Source organism: Chiloscyllium plagiosum, unplaced genomic scaffold (genome assembly GCF_037043375.1).
Source record: "Chiloscyllium plagiosum isolate Xiang-an unplaced genomic scaffold, Cpla_swu_hap1 HiC_scaffold_16, whole genome shotgun sequence".
Classification (NCBI taxonomy): domain Eukaryota; kingdom Metazoa; phylum Chordata; class Chondrichthyes; order Orectolobiformes; family Hemiscylliidae; genus Chiloscyllium; species Chiloscyllium plagiosum.
Genome location: NW_028270154.1, coordinates 122,981 through 138,232, shown reverse-complemented (window position 1 = coordinate 138,232; position 15,252 = coordinate 122,981). Strand labels below are relative to the sequence as shown.

Below are 15,252 nucleotides of genomic sequence, written 5' to 3'. Positions count from 1 at the left end.
CACCACATCCACAAGCATCCACTCCCTCCACCACTGATGCTCAGTGGCAGCAGTGTGTTCTATCTACAAGATACACTGCAGAAACTCACCAAGGATCCTCAGACAGTACCTTCCAAAACCACAACCACTTCCATCTAAAAGGACTAAAAGCAGCAGATATGTGGGAACACTACCACTTGCAAATTCCCCTCCAAGTCACTCACCATCACTGTTGCTGGTTCAAAATCCTGGAAATCACTCCCTAAAGGTGTTTTAGGTCAACCCACAGCATGTGAGCTCCAGCAGGTCAAGAAAGCAATTCACCACCACCTTCGCATGCCAACTAGGGATGAGCAATAAAAATACTGACCAGTCAATGACACCCATATCCTACAAAAAAAAAGATTCAAAACAGATTCACTCAGCTGATTCCTGGCATGAAGAATTTGACTTATCAAGAGCAGTTAAATGAGTTAGCCTTCAATCATTGAGTTTAGAAGAACAAGGGTGATCTTACTGAAGCATGCAAGATTCTAAGAGGGCTTGAAAGAGTAGATGTTAAGATATTTACACTCATGGGAAAATCTCAACTAGGGGACAATGGGATATGCACAGGGTAGGTGTAAAGTCAGGAGCAAGGCCCAATTAGATATAGAAGGAATGCTAGGACAGTCCAGGAGCTGTCCAGTCCAGAATACATGGGCAGGATAACGTACATGGGCAGTCCAGAAAGCTAAATTGTATTAACTTTAATGCAATGGGTTTGACTGGTAAGGCAGCTAAACTTAGAGCAGTGAGCTATGGAATTTAATATTGTTGCAATCAATGAGATATGGTCGAAGGAAGGACAGAACTGGCAACTCAACTTTCCAGGGTATAGATATTTCACGTGCAATCGTTGAGATGTGAGAGAAGTGGGATAATACATTATTAATAAAGAAAGCCAACACTGCAGTAATGAGGGAGGATGTCCAAGAAGGGCCATCAAATGATGGGTAGAGCTTTGAAATAAAAGGGAACAGTTACTTTGCTGGAATTACAATGGAGGCTTCTCAACAGTCAGAAGAAGATCAAAGAGCAGATATGAAGACATAACACAGAAAGGTGTGAGAGAAACAGGATTAGGGCATTTCAACTTTGCTAACATTAATTGGAATCACCCTACTATGAAAAGAAAATGGGAATCTTTTAATTATAGAGTTTTAAGGTCTCACTTTTTAAGTTAGAGTTCAGGACAGCGTGTTCCTTGAAGAGTGAAGTACAAGCAACCTTGGGTGGCCGGAATATCCAGGATTTGATAAAGAAAACAAAGGAAGTATGTATCAAGTACAGTGCATTCAAAACAAGATCACAGATTCCCTACAGTGTGGAAACAGGCCTTCAGCCCAACCAATCCACACTGCCCCTCCGAAGAGTAACCCACCTAGATCCATTCCCCTACCTTATATTTACCCCTGAAGAATGCACTTAACCTACACTATGGGTAATTTAGCATGGCTAATTCACCTAACCTGCACATCTTTGGACTGTGGGAGGAAACCCATGCAGACACTGGGAGAATATGCAAACTCCACACAGTCACCCAAGGCTGGAATTGAACCCAGGTTTCTGGCACTGTGAGGCAGCAGCGCTAACCACTGAGCCACTGTGCCGCCCTAGCTGGGGAGGACCTTCAGAAGTATAGCGAGTGTAGGGGATTGTTTAAAAAAGGATATTAGGAGGGCAAAGAAGGGCTACAAATTATCTTTAACACGTGAGAACAAGGAAAACTCTTAGGCTTTTTATAAATATATCAAGAGTAAGAGGACTACCAGGGAAAAAGTGGGACTTATTTGAAAGCAAAGGCGCAATCTATGCAAGGAACCAGAAAGCATGGGTGAGGTCTGAAATGAATATTTCTCATCTGTATTCACAGTTAGGATGGTGACGTTCTCAAATACATTAAGATTAATAAGGAAGAGGATTTAGGTGTTTTAGTGGGCATAAAAGTGCTTAAATCCCCTGGATCTAAAGAGATGCAGCTTCTTGAAAACTGCATTAGGGAACTGGAGCTCGAGCTAGATGAAGTCCGGATCATTCAGGAGGCAGAGGGGGTTATTGAGAGGAGTTACAAGGAGGTGGTCACACTTCAGGTGCAAGAAGAAGGTAAATGGGTTACAGTCAGAGGATGGAAAAGGAACTGGCAGGCAGTGTAGGGAATCTCTGTGGCCATTCCCCTCAACAACAAGTATACCTTTTGGATACTGTTGGGGGGAATGCCTTAGCAGGGGTAAGCAATAGGGCACAGGTACTGGTACATAGTCTGTCCTTTTTGCTCAGAAGGGAAAAGGGGAGATGAGCAGAGCATTAGACATTGGGGACAGTCAGGGGAACAGATAGGAGGTTCTGTGGGAACAAGAGAGAATCACGGTTGGTGTATTGCCTCCCAGGTGCCAGGGTTTGTGTTGCCTTGTATCGTGTTTTTGGGATCCTTGAGGGGGAGGGAGACCAGCCCCACATCGGCACAAACAACATAGGTAGGAAAAGGAATGGGGATTTAAGGCAGAAATTCTGGGAGCTAGGGTGGAAGCTTAGAGCTAGAACAAACAGAGTTATCTCTGGTTTGTTGCAAGTGCCACGTGCTAGCAAAGTGAGGAATAGGGAGAGAGAGGAGTTGAACACGTGGCTATAGGGATGGTGCAGGAGGGAGGGTTTTGGATACCTCAATAATTGGGGCTCATTTTGGGGTAGGTGGGACCTCTACAAATAAAATGGTATACACCTGAACCAGAGGGGTACCAATATTCTGGGGCGTAAATTTGCTAATACACTTTGAGGGGTTTAAATTAATTCAGCAGGGGAATAGGAACCTAAATTCTAGTTCCAGTGTCCAGAAGGTTGAGAGCAGTGAGGGCAGAAAAGAGGTTTCGAGGTAGCAAGAGTTCACCAGCAAGCAAGAAAGTGGTTTGAAGTGTATCTACTTCAATGCCAGGAGCATCCCGAATAAGGTGGTTGAACTTTCAGCATGGGTTTGTATCTGGGACTTCGATGTTGTGTCCATTTCAGAGACATGGAGAGAGGAGGGACAGGATTGGTTGCTGCAGGCTCCATGATTTAGATGTTTCAGTAAGAACAGAGAAGATGGTAAAAGAGGGGGAGGTGTGGCATTGTTAGTCAAGGACAGTGTTATGGTAGCAGAAAGGACGTTTGAGGAATCACCTACTGAGGTAGTATAGACTGAGGTTAGAAATAGGAAATGAGAGGTCACCCTGTTGGGAGTTTTCTATAGGCCACTGAATAGTTCCGAAGATGGGGTCTTTAACTTTCCAAATATTGGCTGGAAATACTATAGTTCGAGTGCTTGAGATGGATCAGTTTTTGTCCAATGTATGCAGGATGGTTTCCTAAAACAGTATGTAGACAAGCCAACAAGGGATGAGGCCACATTGGATTTCGTACCGGGTAATAAACCTGGCCAGGTGTTAGATTTGGAGATAAGTGAAGACTTTGGTGATGGTGACCACAATTTGGTTATGTTTAATTTAGTGATGGAAAGAGATAGGTGTATAACACAGGGCAAGAGTTATAGATGGGTGAAAGGCAATTATGATGCAATTAGGCAAGATTTAGGATGCATAGGATGGGGAAGGAAACTGCAGGGGATGGGCACAATTGAATTGTGGAGTTTATTCAAGTAACAGCTACTGCATATCCTTGATAAGTATGTACATGTCAGGCAGGGAGGAAGCGGTCGAGCGAGGGAGCCATGGTTTACGAAAGAAATTGAATCTCTTATCAAGAGGAAGATGAAAGCTGGGATGACACGTAAAATCTCAGTAGGGCCCTTCAGAATTACAGGTTAGCCAGGAAAGACCTGAAGAGAGAGCTAAGAAGAGCCAGGAGGGGACATGAGAAGTTGTTGGCAGATAGGATCAAGGAAAACCCTAAAGCTTTCTATAGGTACATCAGGAATGAAAGAATGACTAGAGAAATATTAGAGCCAATCAAGGATAATAGTGGAAAGTTATGCGTGGAGTCTGAGAAGATGGGAAAATGCTAAACAAATATTTTTCGTCAGTATTCACACTGGAAAAAGACAATGTTGTCAGGGAGAATACTGAGATACAGGCTACTGGACTAGATGGGAATGAGGTCACACGGAGGAGGAGTTAGCAATTCTGGAAAGTGTGAAAATAGATAAGTCCCTGGGCCAGATTGGATTTATCCTCAGATTCTCTGGGAAGCCAAGAAGAAGATTGCAGAGCCTTTGGCTTTGATCGTTATGTCATCATTGTCAACAGGAATAGAGGTTTGGATCAGAAATTGGCTATCTGAAAGAAGGCAGAGGGTGGTGGTTGATGGGAAATGTTCATGCTGGAGTTCAGTTACTCGTGGTGTACTGCAAGAATCTGTTTTGGAGCCACTACTGTTTGTCATTTTTATAAATGACCTGGATGAGAGCCCAAAAGGATGGTTTAGAAAATTTGCAGGTGACACTAATGTCAGTGGAGTTGTGAATAGTGCTGAAGGATGTTGAAGGTTGCAGAGGGACATAGAAAAGCTGCAGAGCTGGGCTGAGAGGTAGCAAATGGAGTTTAATGTGGAAAAGTGTGAGGTGATTCACTTTGGAAGGAGCGACAGGAATAAAGAGTAAGATTCTTGGTAGTATGAATGAGCAGAGAGATCTCAGTGTCCATGTACATAGATCCCTGAAAGTTGCCACCCAGGTTGATAGGGTTGTTAAGAAGGCATACGGTAAGTTAGCTTTTATTGATAGAGGGATTAAGTTTCAGAGCCACGAGGTCATGTTGCAGCTATACAAAACTCTGGTGTAGTTGCACTTGGAGTATTGTGTACAGTTCTAATCACCACATGGTAAGAAGGATGTGGCAGCTTTGGAAAGGGTGCAAAGGAGATTTACCAGGATGTTGCCTGGTATGGAGGGAAGGTCTTATGAGGAAAGCCTGAGGGACTTAAGGCTGTTTTCATGAGAGAGAAGAAGGTCGAGAGACGACTTAATTAAGACGTTTAAGATAATTAGAGGGTTAGATAGGTTGGACAGTGAGAGCCTTTTTCCTCAGATGGTGATGGCTAGCATGAGGGGGCATAGCTTTAAATTGAGGGGTGATAGATACAGGACAGATGTCAGAGGTAGTTTCTTTATTCAGAGAGTAGTAGGGGCATGGAATGCACTGCCTGCAACAGTATTCGACCCACCCACACGAAGGGCAATTAAATGATCATTGGATTAACATACAGATGAAATTTGAATTGTGTAGGATCGATCGTCTTCAGATTGGTTTCACAGGTTGGTGCAACATCAGGAGGCGAAGGGCCTGTACTGCACTGTAGTGTTCCATATTCTATGTCTTTCACGCTGTTATGGGAAGTGAGGGAGGAGATTGCTGGGGCCATAGCAGATTCAAAAATTGGTGGTGTTGTTGATAGTGAGGAGGATGGTTTTAGGCTATAGTCTGATATTGATCAGTTGGTATTTTGGGCAGAGCAATGGCAGATGGAATTTAATCCTGACAATTATGAGGTGCTGCATTTTGCAGAATGAAAGAATGAAAGAATATATACAATGAATGGCAAATTCCTCGGGAGTACTAACGGACAAAGAGACCTTTGTGTTCAAGTCCATAGACCCCTGAAGGTGTCAGCACAGGTGGACTGTGTGTTGAAAGAAGCATATATCATGTTTACCTTCATTAACTGGGGTATAGAATATACGTGCAAGGAATTATTGTTACAACATCGTAAACCATTGGTTAGCCCACAGTTGGAATTCTATGTGCATTTCTAGTTGCCACACTATCAGAAGGATGTGATTGCATCTGGAGAGGGTGCAGTGATTCACCAGGATGTTGTCTGGGATGGAAAGTCTCAGTTGTGAGAAACTGGATAGGTTGGGTTCATTTTCCTTGAAGCAGTGGATGCCGAGAGATTAACCTGATTGAGTGTAAAAAATGATGAGAAGCATTGGCCAGGTAAATTATGAGAATCTTTTCTTTATGGCAGACAAGTCTAAGACCAGAGGGCATCAGTTTTAGATGAGGAAAAAATGATTTAGAGGAGATCTGAGAAAAGGTTTGTTTCACCCAGAGTTTGGTAGAAGCAGAACAGCACAGCACAGGAACATGTCCTTCAGTCCTTTGTATCTGTGTCTGTGTCGGTGTCTGTGTCAGTGTCTGTGCCAACCATGCTGTCTTCGAAACTAATCCCATCTACCTGCATATGGTCTGTACCCCTCTATTCTCTGTATGTTAATGTGTCTGTTTAAATGTCTCTGCAGTGTGCAGTCACCTGCAGTTTGCTACCTGCAGTCTGACCCCAACACTAAAAAGATATTTCCTTCCCCTCCCCTATCCGCTTTCTGTAGTGACCGTTCCCTCCACAACTCTCCCATTAGGTCCACACTATCCTCCAACCTCTCCATCACAACTGGTACCTTTGCCAGCAGTCGCAGGAGGTCCAACGCCTGCCACCACACCTCCCTCTTACTTCCATCCAAGGCTCCAGATAATCATTCCAAGTCCAATAGAGATTCACCTCTGATTCTTGTAATCTGATTTTCTGCATCTGTTGCTCCCAATATGGTCTCTCTTCTACATCAGAGAGACAGAGTGCAAACTCGGGGGCCAGTTCAGGGAAAATCTATGGTCTGGATGCTCCAATGAATCCCACCTCCCTTTTGCCAGCCATTTCAGCTCCCCCTTCCATTCACCCAATGACGTATCCCTTCTGGCCTCTTCCACTGTCAAAAAAAGACCACATGCAAACTAGAGAAATAACACCTCATCTTCCACCTTGGAAGATTACAACCTTATGGCCTCAACATAGAATTCACCAGCTTCCAAATCTCACTATTCCCACGTCATGCCAGGTCTAGTCCTCCCTCTCCACCCTGCCCCATTGACCTGACTATGACTTTAAAACTCTTCCTTCTTATCTATCTGCTTCACCCTTCCAACTGACCAATCTCAATTACCTCCCACCTGTATCCACCGATCACCATCCCACCTTCCTTTCTCCCACCCCCACACCCACCCCCTCCTATTTATTTCTCAGCCCCACTTCCCCCTCCTCAGTCCTGATCAAGGGTCCTGCTTGAAATGTTGACTCTCCTGCTCCTCTGATGCTGCTTGACATGCTGTGCTTTTATCCACTCTAAATGCTGCTTCTACCAATTCTCCTGGCAACAATTTCCAGGCACTTACCACCATCTCCTTTAAACTTAACCCCTCTCACCTTAAACTAATGCCCCCTAATATCCCCCCTAATATTTGATCCTTCCACCCTATCCATGCCTCTTATAATTTTACATGCTTCTATCAGGTTGCCCCTCAGCCTCCAACATTCAAGTGTAAACAATTCAAATTTGTTTAACCTTTCCTTCTCACTAATACATTCCAATCCAGGCAACATCATGGGAAACCTCCTTTGCACCTTCTCCAAGGCCTTCACATCCTTCCTATGATATGGTGACCAGAACTGCACTCAATGTTACAAATGTGATCTCACTAAAATTTTATACAAATGCAACTTGAGCTGCCAATTTTTACACTCAGTGTTCCAACCGATGAAAGCAAGCATGCTGTATGCATACTTTAGCACTTTATCCACTTGTATTGCCACTTTCAGGGACGTATGGACCTGCACCTCAAGTTTAGAACACAGAACATAGAACATTACAGCGCAGTACAGGGCCTTCGACTCTCGATGTTGCGCCGCCCTGTTTTATTAATCTGAAGCCCTTCCTACCTACACTATTCCATGTACGTCCATATGCCTGTCCAACGACGACTTAAATGCACTTAAACTTGGTGAATCTACTACCGTTGCGGGCAAAACATTCCATACCCTTACTACTCTCTGAGTAAAAAAACTACCTCTGACATCTGTCTTATACCTATCTCCCCTCACTTTAAAGTTGTGTCCCCTCGTGTTTGCCGTCCCCATACTTGGAAAAAGGCTCTCCCTATCCACCCTATCTAACCCTCTGATTATCTTGAATGTCTCTATTAAGTCACCGCTCAACCTTCTTCTCTCTAACGAAAACAGCCTCAAGTCCCTCAGCCTTTCCTCGTAAGACCTTCCCTCCATACCAGGCAACATCCTAGTAAATCTCCTCTGCACCCTTTCCAAAGCTTCCACATCCTTATATAGGGATTTTAGTAAGGCGTTTGATAAGGTTCCCCATGGTAGGCTACTGCAGAAAATACGGAGATATGGCATTGAGGGTGAGTTCGAGGTTTGGATTAGGAATTGGCTGGATGGAAGAAGACAGAGGGTAGTAGTTGATGGCAAAGTTTCTTCATGGAGTGCCGTCACTAGCGGTGTTCCGCAAGGATCTGTTTTGGGACCATTGCTGTTTGTCATTTTTATAAATGACCTGGAAGAGGGGTTAGAAGGTTGGGTGAGCAAGTTTGCGGATGATACGAAAGTCGGTGGAGTTGTTGACAGTGAGGAAGGATGTGGCAGGTTACAGCAGGATATAGAGAAGCTGCAGAGCTGGGCAGAAAGGTGGCAAATGGAATTCAATGTAGCTAAGTGTGAGGTGATTCACTTTGGGAAGAATAACAAAAAGATGGGGTACTGGGCTAATGGTCGGATACTTGGTAGTGTGGATGAGCAGAGGGATATTGGTGTCCATGTACACAGATCTCTGAAAGTTGCCACCCAGGTAAATAGTGCAGTGAGGAAGGCATATGGCGTACTGGCTTTTATTGGTAGAGGAATTGAGTTCCGGAGTCCTGAGGTCATGATGCAGTTGTATAAGACTCTGGTGCGGCCGCATCTGGAATATTGTGTGCAGTTTTGGTCGCCATACTATAGGAAGGATGTGGAGGCACTGGAACGGGTGCAGAGGAGGTTTACCAGGATGTTGCCTGGTATGGAAGTAAGATCGTATGAGGAAAGACTGAGACACTTGGGGCTGTTTTCATTAGAGAAAAGAAGGTTTAGGGGTGACTTGATTGAGGTGTACAAGATGATTAGGGGGTTAGATAGGGTTGACAGTGTGAACCTTTTCCCGCGTATGGAGTCGGGTATTACAAGGGGGCATAGCTTTAAATTAAGGGGGGGTAGATATAGGACTGAAGTTAGGGGTAGGTTCTTCACTCAGCGAGTCGTAAGTTCATGGAATGCCCTGCCAGTAGCAGTGGTGGACTCTCCCTCTTTATGGGCATTTAAGCGGGCATTGGATAGGTATATGGAGGATAGTGGGTTAGTATAGGTTAGGTGGGCTTGGATCGGCGCAACATCGAGGGCCAAAGGGCCTGTACTGCGCTGTATTCTTCTATGTTCTATGTTCTTATAATGCGGTGACCAGAACTGTACACAATATTCCAAGTGTGGCCGTACCAGAGCTTTGTACAGCTGCAGCATAACCTCCTGGTTCCGGAACTCAATCCCTCTATTAATAAAGGCCAAAACACTGTATGCCTTCTTAACAACCCTGTCAATCTGGGTGGCAACTTTCAGGGATCTGTGTACATGGACACCGAGATCTCTCTGCTCATCTGCACTCCCAAGAGTCCTACCATTAGCCCAGTACTTTGCATTCTGATTACTCCGTCCAAAGTGTATCACCTCACACTTGTCCACATTAAACTCCATTTGCCACCTCTCAGCCCAACTCTGCATCCTATCTATGTCATTCTGCAACCTATTACATCCTTCATCACTATCCACAACTCCACCGATTTTAGTGTCGCCCGCAAATTTACTAACCCACCCTTCTAAGCCCTCATCCAGGTCATTTATAAAAATGACGAATAGCACTGGACCCAACACCGACCCTTGCGGTACACTGCTACTAACTGGACACCAAGATGAACATGTTCCATCAACTACAACTCTCTGTTTTCTTTCAGCAAGCCAATTACTGATCCAAACTGCTATGTCTCCCACAATCCCATTCCTCCGCATTTTGTATAATAGCCTACTGTGGGGAACCTTATCGAACGCCTTGCTGAAATCCATATACACCACATCAACCTGTTTACTCTCATCTACCTGTTTGGTCACTTTGTCAAAAAACTCAATAAGATTCATTAGGCACGGCCTACTCTTCACAAAACCATGCTGACTGTCCCTGATCAGATTATTCTTTTCTAGATGGTTATAAATCCTATCTCTTATAACATTTTCCAACACTTTACCAACAACTGAAGTGAGACTCACTGGTTTGTAACTACCAGGGTTGTCTCTACTACTCTTTTTGAACAAGGGAACCACATTTGCTATCCTCCAGTCCTCAGGCACTATTCCGGTAGACAATGATGATTTGAAGATCAATGCCAAAGGCTCAGCAATCTCTTCCCTTGCTTCCCAGAGGATCCTAGGATAGATCCCATCCGGCCCAGGGGACATGTCTATTTTCACACTCTGCAGTATTTCTAATGCCTCTTTCTTGTGAACCTCAATCTCTTCTAGTCTAGATGCAAGTATCTCTGTATCTTCCTCGCCAACATTTTCATTTTCTATAGTGAACACTGTCGAAAAATATTTATTTAGTGCTTCCCCTATCTCCTCTGACTCCACACACAACTTCCTACTATTATCCTTGATTGGTCCTAATTTAACTCTCATTATTCTTTTATTCCTGACATACCTATGGAAAGCCTTAGGGTTAACCCTGATCCTATCCGCCAACAACTTCTCATATTCCCTCCTGGCTCTTCTGAGCTCTCTTTTTAGGTCTTTCCTGACTTCCTTGTAACCCTCAAGCGCCCTAACTGAGTTTTCCTCTGTATATCAATGCTGCTAAGAGCCCTGCAATTTATTGTTTACTTTCCTTTTGCACTAGATCTCCCAAATGCTTCACCTCATATTTTTCCAGACTAAACTCCATCTGCCATTTCTCTGCCCAATTTTCCAACTGATCTATATCCTGCTGTATCCTTTGACACTATCCACAACTCCACTAATTTTTGTGTGATCTTCAATCTTTCCAGTCAGACCACATACATTTTCATCCAAATCATTTATATGTATTACAAACAATAGTGCACTGATTGTGGAGCAGGACTGGTTACAGACCTTCAGTCAGAAAAATGTGCTGCCTTAACTACCATCTGTGTTCTACGACTGAGGCAATCTTGTATCCAACCAACACACAATGTATTCCATGGGATTTCATCTTCTGGACCAGCCTACCATGAGGGACCATGTCAATTGCTTTAATAAAGTCCATGTGGACAATATCTACTGCCCTAAACTTATCATTCACCTTCTTCACTTCCTCAAAAAAAATCAAGTTTGTGTGACACAACGTTCCCCCGCACACAGCCGTGCTGACTATCCCTAATAAGTCTATTCTTTTTCAAATGTGAGTCAATCCTGCCCCTAAGAATTTTCTCCAAAATTTCCTGACCACTGATGGAAGGCTGACTGGCCTATAATTGCCTGGGTTATCCGTGTTTCCCTTCTTAATTAAAAGAACAACATTGACTGTTTTCCAGTCTTCTGAGACTTTGCATGTGCTAAAAGGAGATACAAAGATATTTCAAGATCTCTACTACAAAATGGAAAGTGCTGCCTGAGATGGTGATGGAGGCAGGTACTCTTGCAGCAGTTAAGATTGATTTGGAGAAGCCGGTGTTTGACTGGGGTGTACAAAGTTAAAAAAATCATACACCAGGTTATAGTCCATCAGGTTTAATTGGAAGCACTAGCTTTCACAGCACTGCTCCTTCATCAGGTGATTGTGGAATGTAAGATAGTAAGACACAGAATGTTTTTCAAAAGTTTACAGTGTGATGTAACTGAAATTACATATTGAAAATGACCTGGATTGTTTGTTAGATCTCTCATCTGTTAGAATGACCATGTTGGGTTCAGGTCTTTCATATGTAAATTGCAAAACCTTTTTAAAAGTTACATTCTGAAGTGAACTTTAACAATTGGTGTCATGTTGGTCCAGATAATGTATTGAAGGTGTGAGCTACCCTGTGTGAGACTGTCTGTGCCACAATGGTCAGGCTGATTCTAATCTAAAAAAACAGTTGACAGACTCTTACTTGGACTCATGCAGTTTTTGAGCAAAGTAAAATGTAATTCTTCTAGGACAGATTCACCCCACAAACTTATATGTGTATGTGTGTATGTGGATGTGTGTGGGGGGTGGTGGTGGTTATGGGTGTCTGTGAGAGAGTGTGTGTATTGAGTATAAAGGGGTATAAGTCTGTGAGAGGGTGCGTGTGTTAGTTTGGGAGTATCTGTGAACGAGCACTTAAAATGCCGGAGCACAGTAGGTTATGGATTAAGTGCAGGTAAATGGGATTAGTGCAATTTGGTGTTCATTGATTAGCATAGACATGTTGGGTTGTTTCTATGCTGTATAGCTTCATGATCCTCACATACCTCCCAAAGTGTGGTGATCAGAAATCCATGCAGTTATTTTGCACATTGTCTATAGAGTGGGTTCTCTCCAATTATTGACCTGGTCAAATCTAAGATAACGTTTCACTGATTGGTGGATCTCAGTGTAATTAACCCTACTGTTCCTCACAGGTCTGCGGCATGAGGGGATTTACAGGAAAAATGGTGCCAAGTCTCGCATTAAACTCCTGATGGATGAGTTTCGAAAAGATGCCAGGAATGTGAAGCTAAGGACAGGGGAACACTTCATTGAAGATGTCACTGATGTTCTTAAGAGGTTTTTCAGAGAAATTGATGACCCAGTTTTTATGATGGCTCTCCACTTACAATGGAAAGAAGCTGCAGGTGAGCCACTATTTCAAACAGTGTTATCAGGGAATATGATTAAGTTTATTTGCTAAGTACATTCTTTTTCTGTTTGTACATAACTCAATTTGATGTAAACTGCTAGCTATTAAAGTTTTTGCTATACTATAAACTACTAGCTATTAACAATAGATATCTTTGTAGCATCCTTAAACACAGGTGAAGTGCCAGATGACTGGAGGGTTCCTCATGTTGTCCCCCTCTACAAGAAGAGTAGTAGGGATATTCCAAGTAAGGAGGAGAAAGTGAGGACTGCAGATGCTGGATTACCAAAGTTGAAAAATGTGATGCTGGAAAAACACAGCAGGCCAGGCAGCATCCGAGGAGCAGGAAAATTGACATTTCGGGCAAAGACCCTGCATCAGTATTTCCTGATGAAGGGCTTTTGCCTGAAAAGTCCATTTTCCTGCTTCTCGGATGCTGCCTGACCTGCTGTGCTTTTCCAGCAACACTCTAACCTTGACTCTAATCTCCAGCATCTACAGTACACTTCTGCCATATTCCAGGTAACTACAGATCAATGAGCCTGATGTCAGTGGTGGGAAGGTTACTGGAGAAGGTACTAACAGATATATACTCGGAAAAGAATGGGCTTTTCAGTGATAGACAACATAGTTTCGTGCAGGCAAGATCATGCCTTACCAACTTAATAGAGTTCTTTGAGGAAGTGACCAACTTGATAGATGAAGGAAGGGCTGTTGATGTCATATACATGGACTTTAGTAAAGCATTTGATAAGGTTCCCCATGGGAAACGAATGGAGAAAGTGAAGTCACATGGTGTGCAGGGTATACTAGCTAGGTGGATAAAGAACTGGTTGAGCAACAGGAGACAGAAAGTAGTGGCTGAAAGGAGTTTCTCGAAATGGAGAAAGGTGACCAGTGGTGTTCCACAAGGGTCAGTGTTGGGGCCACTGTTGTTTGTGATATACATAAATGATCTGGAAGAGGGCACTGTTAGTCTGATCAGTAAGTTTGCAGATGACACGAAGATTGGTGGAGTAGCAGAAAGCATACGGTACTGTCAAAGAATACAGGAGACTGGAGAGTTGAGCGGAGAAGTGGCAGATGGCGTTCAAACTGGGCAAATGTGAGGTGATGCATTTTGGGAAGTCTAATTCTAGAGTGAATTATACAGTAAACGGAAGAGTCTTGGGAAAACTTGATGAACAGAGAGATCATTGTACCCTGAAGGTGGCTACACAGATGGATAGAGTGGTCAAGAAGGCATATGGTCTGCTTGCCTTCATATGACAAGGTATTGCGTATAAGAGCTGGCAGGTCATATTAAAATTGTGCAAGATTTTGGTTCGGCCGCATTTAGAATACTGCGTACAGTTCTGGTTGCCACATTACCAAAAGGATGTGGATGCTTTGGAGAGGGTACAGAGAAGGTTTAAGAGGATGTTGCCTGGTCTGGAAGGTGGTAGCTATGATGAGAGGTTGAGTAGGTTAGGATTGTTTTCATTAGAAAAAAGAAGATTGAGGGGGGACCTGATTACAAAATCATTAATGGTATAGACAGGGTAGATAGAGATAAGCTTTTTCCAAGGGTGAAGAATTCAATAATGAGAGGTCGTGCTTTCAAGGTGAGAGGTGAAACATTTAAGGGGGATACACGCAGCAAGTACTTTACACAGAGGGTGGTGGGTGTCTGGAACCAAATTTGAGAATCATCTTCAAATCCAGTTGCCAGCAGAAATAGTAGAGGCAGGCACGGTAGATTCATTTAAGATGCATCTGGACAGATGCATGAGTAGGTGGGGAGCAGAGGGATACAGATGCTTAGGAATTGGGTAACAGCTTTAAACAGTAGATTTGGATCGGCTAAGGCTTGGAGGGCAGAAGGGCCTGTTCCGAGGCTGTAAATTTTCTTTGTTCTTCTTTGTTCTCTTCTTTGTTCTACAATAGCATTAGTCCGCCCCATCTGATTTTTATATATGTCCTTGTACTGCAGTAACAAATCTTTCAACTGTGTTCCATTCTCCTGAGACAGGTGGCTTACTAATGTATCCCATTCCTCAAGGACTTCTTCACTTTTTAATCTATTTTGAGGCACCCCAAAATCCACATCATCTGGATTTGATTCCTCACTCTGTGGGGCAGTAACTAACACCTGTTCCTCCAATTCTTTCTCTGTAGGATAATATGGTTTCAACGTGTTCACATGACATGCTTGATACCTTTTTCTTCTATCTGGCATCTTTACTAAACAGTTCACCTGACTTAACTTTTTCTCAATTTGATAAGGACTACTAAACCTGGCTTTTGTCTCTCCTTTTATCTCTCTTTTTGCTCAGCTAAGAACCTTCTCTCTCTCCTTTTCCTCTCTCTCTTTTTCCTCTCTCTCTCTCTTTCACTCTCTCACTTCTCTCTCTCTTTCCCTTTCGCTCTCCCTCTCTCTTTCCTTTCTCTCTTTGTTAATCTTCTAACTCCATTTTCCTTAATTGTACTTTGTTTTTCTACCTCTACTGCACTTGTCTGTTTCTCTGACACATCTAAGGGTAACCCTTTCACCTTGTCGTTTGTCTTTACGTTTGTC

General features: G+C 43.3%; 1 protein-coding gene across 3 annotated transcripts in view; it reads left to right on the top strand.

Annotated features, from left to right (window-relative positions):
* The window catches only part of arap3 (ArfGAP with RhoGAP domain, ankyrin repeat and PH domain 3), a 363,864-nt gene that overhangs the window by 242,663 nt on the left and 105,949 nt on the right, over positions 1-15,252 (top strand). For all 3 annotated transcript variants that reach the window (XM_087995078.1, XM_087995076.1, XM_087995077.1), the window contains exon 18: positions 12,478-12,690. In XM_087995078.1, coding sequence (XP_087851204.1) covers positions 12,478-12,690 — 213 coding nt within the window. The remainder of the gene's footprint in view (positions 1-12,477; positions 12,691-15,252) is intronic.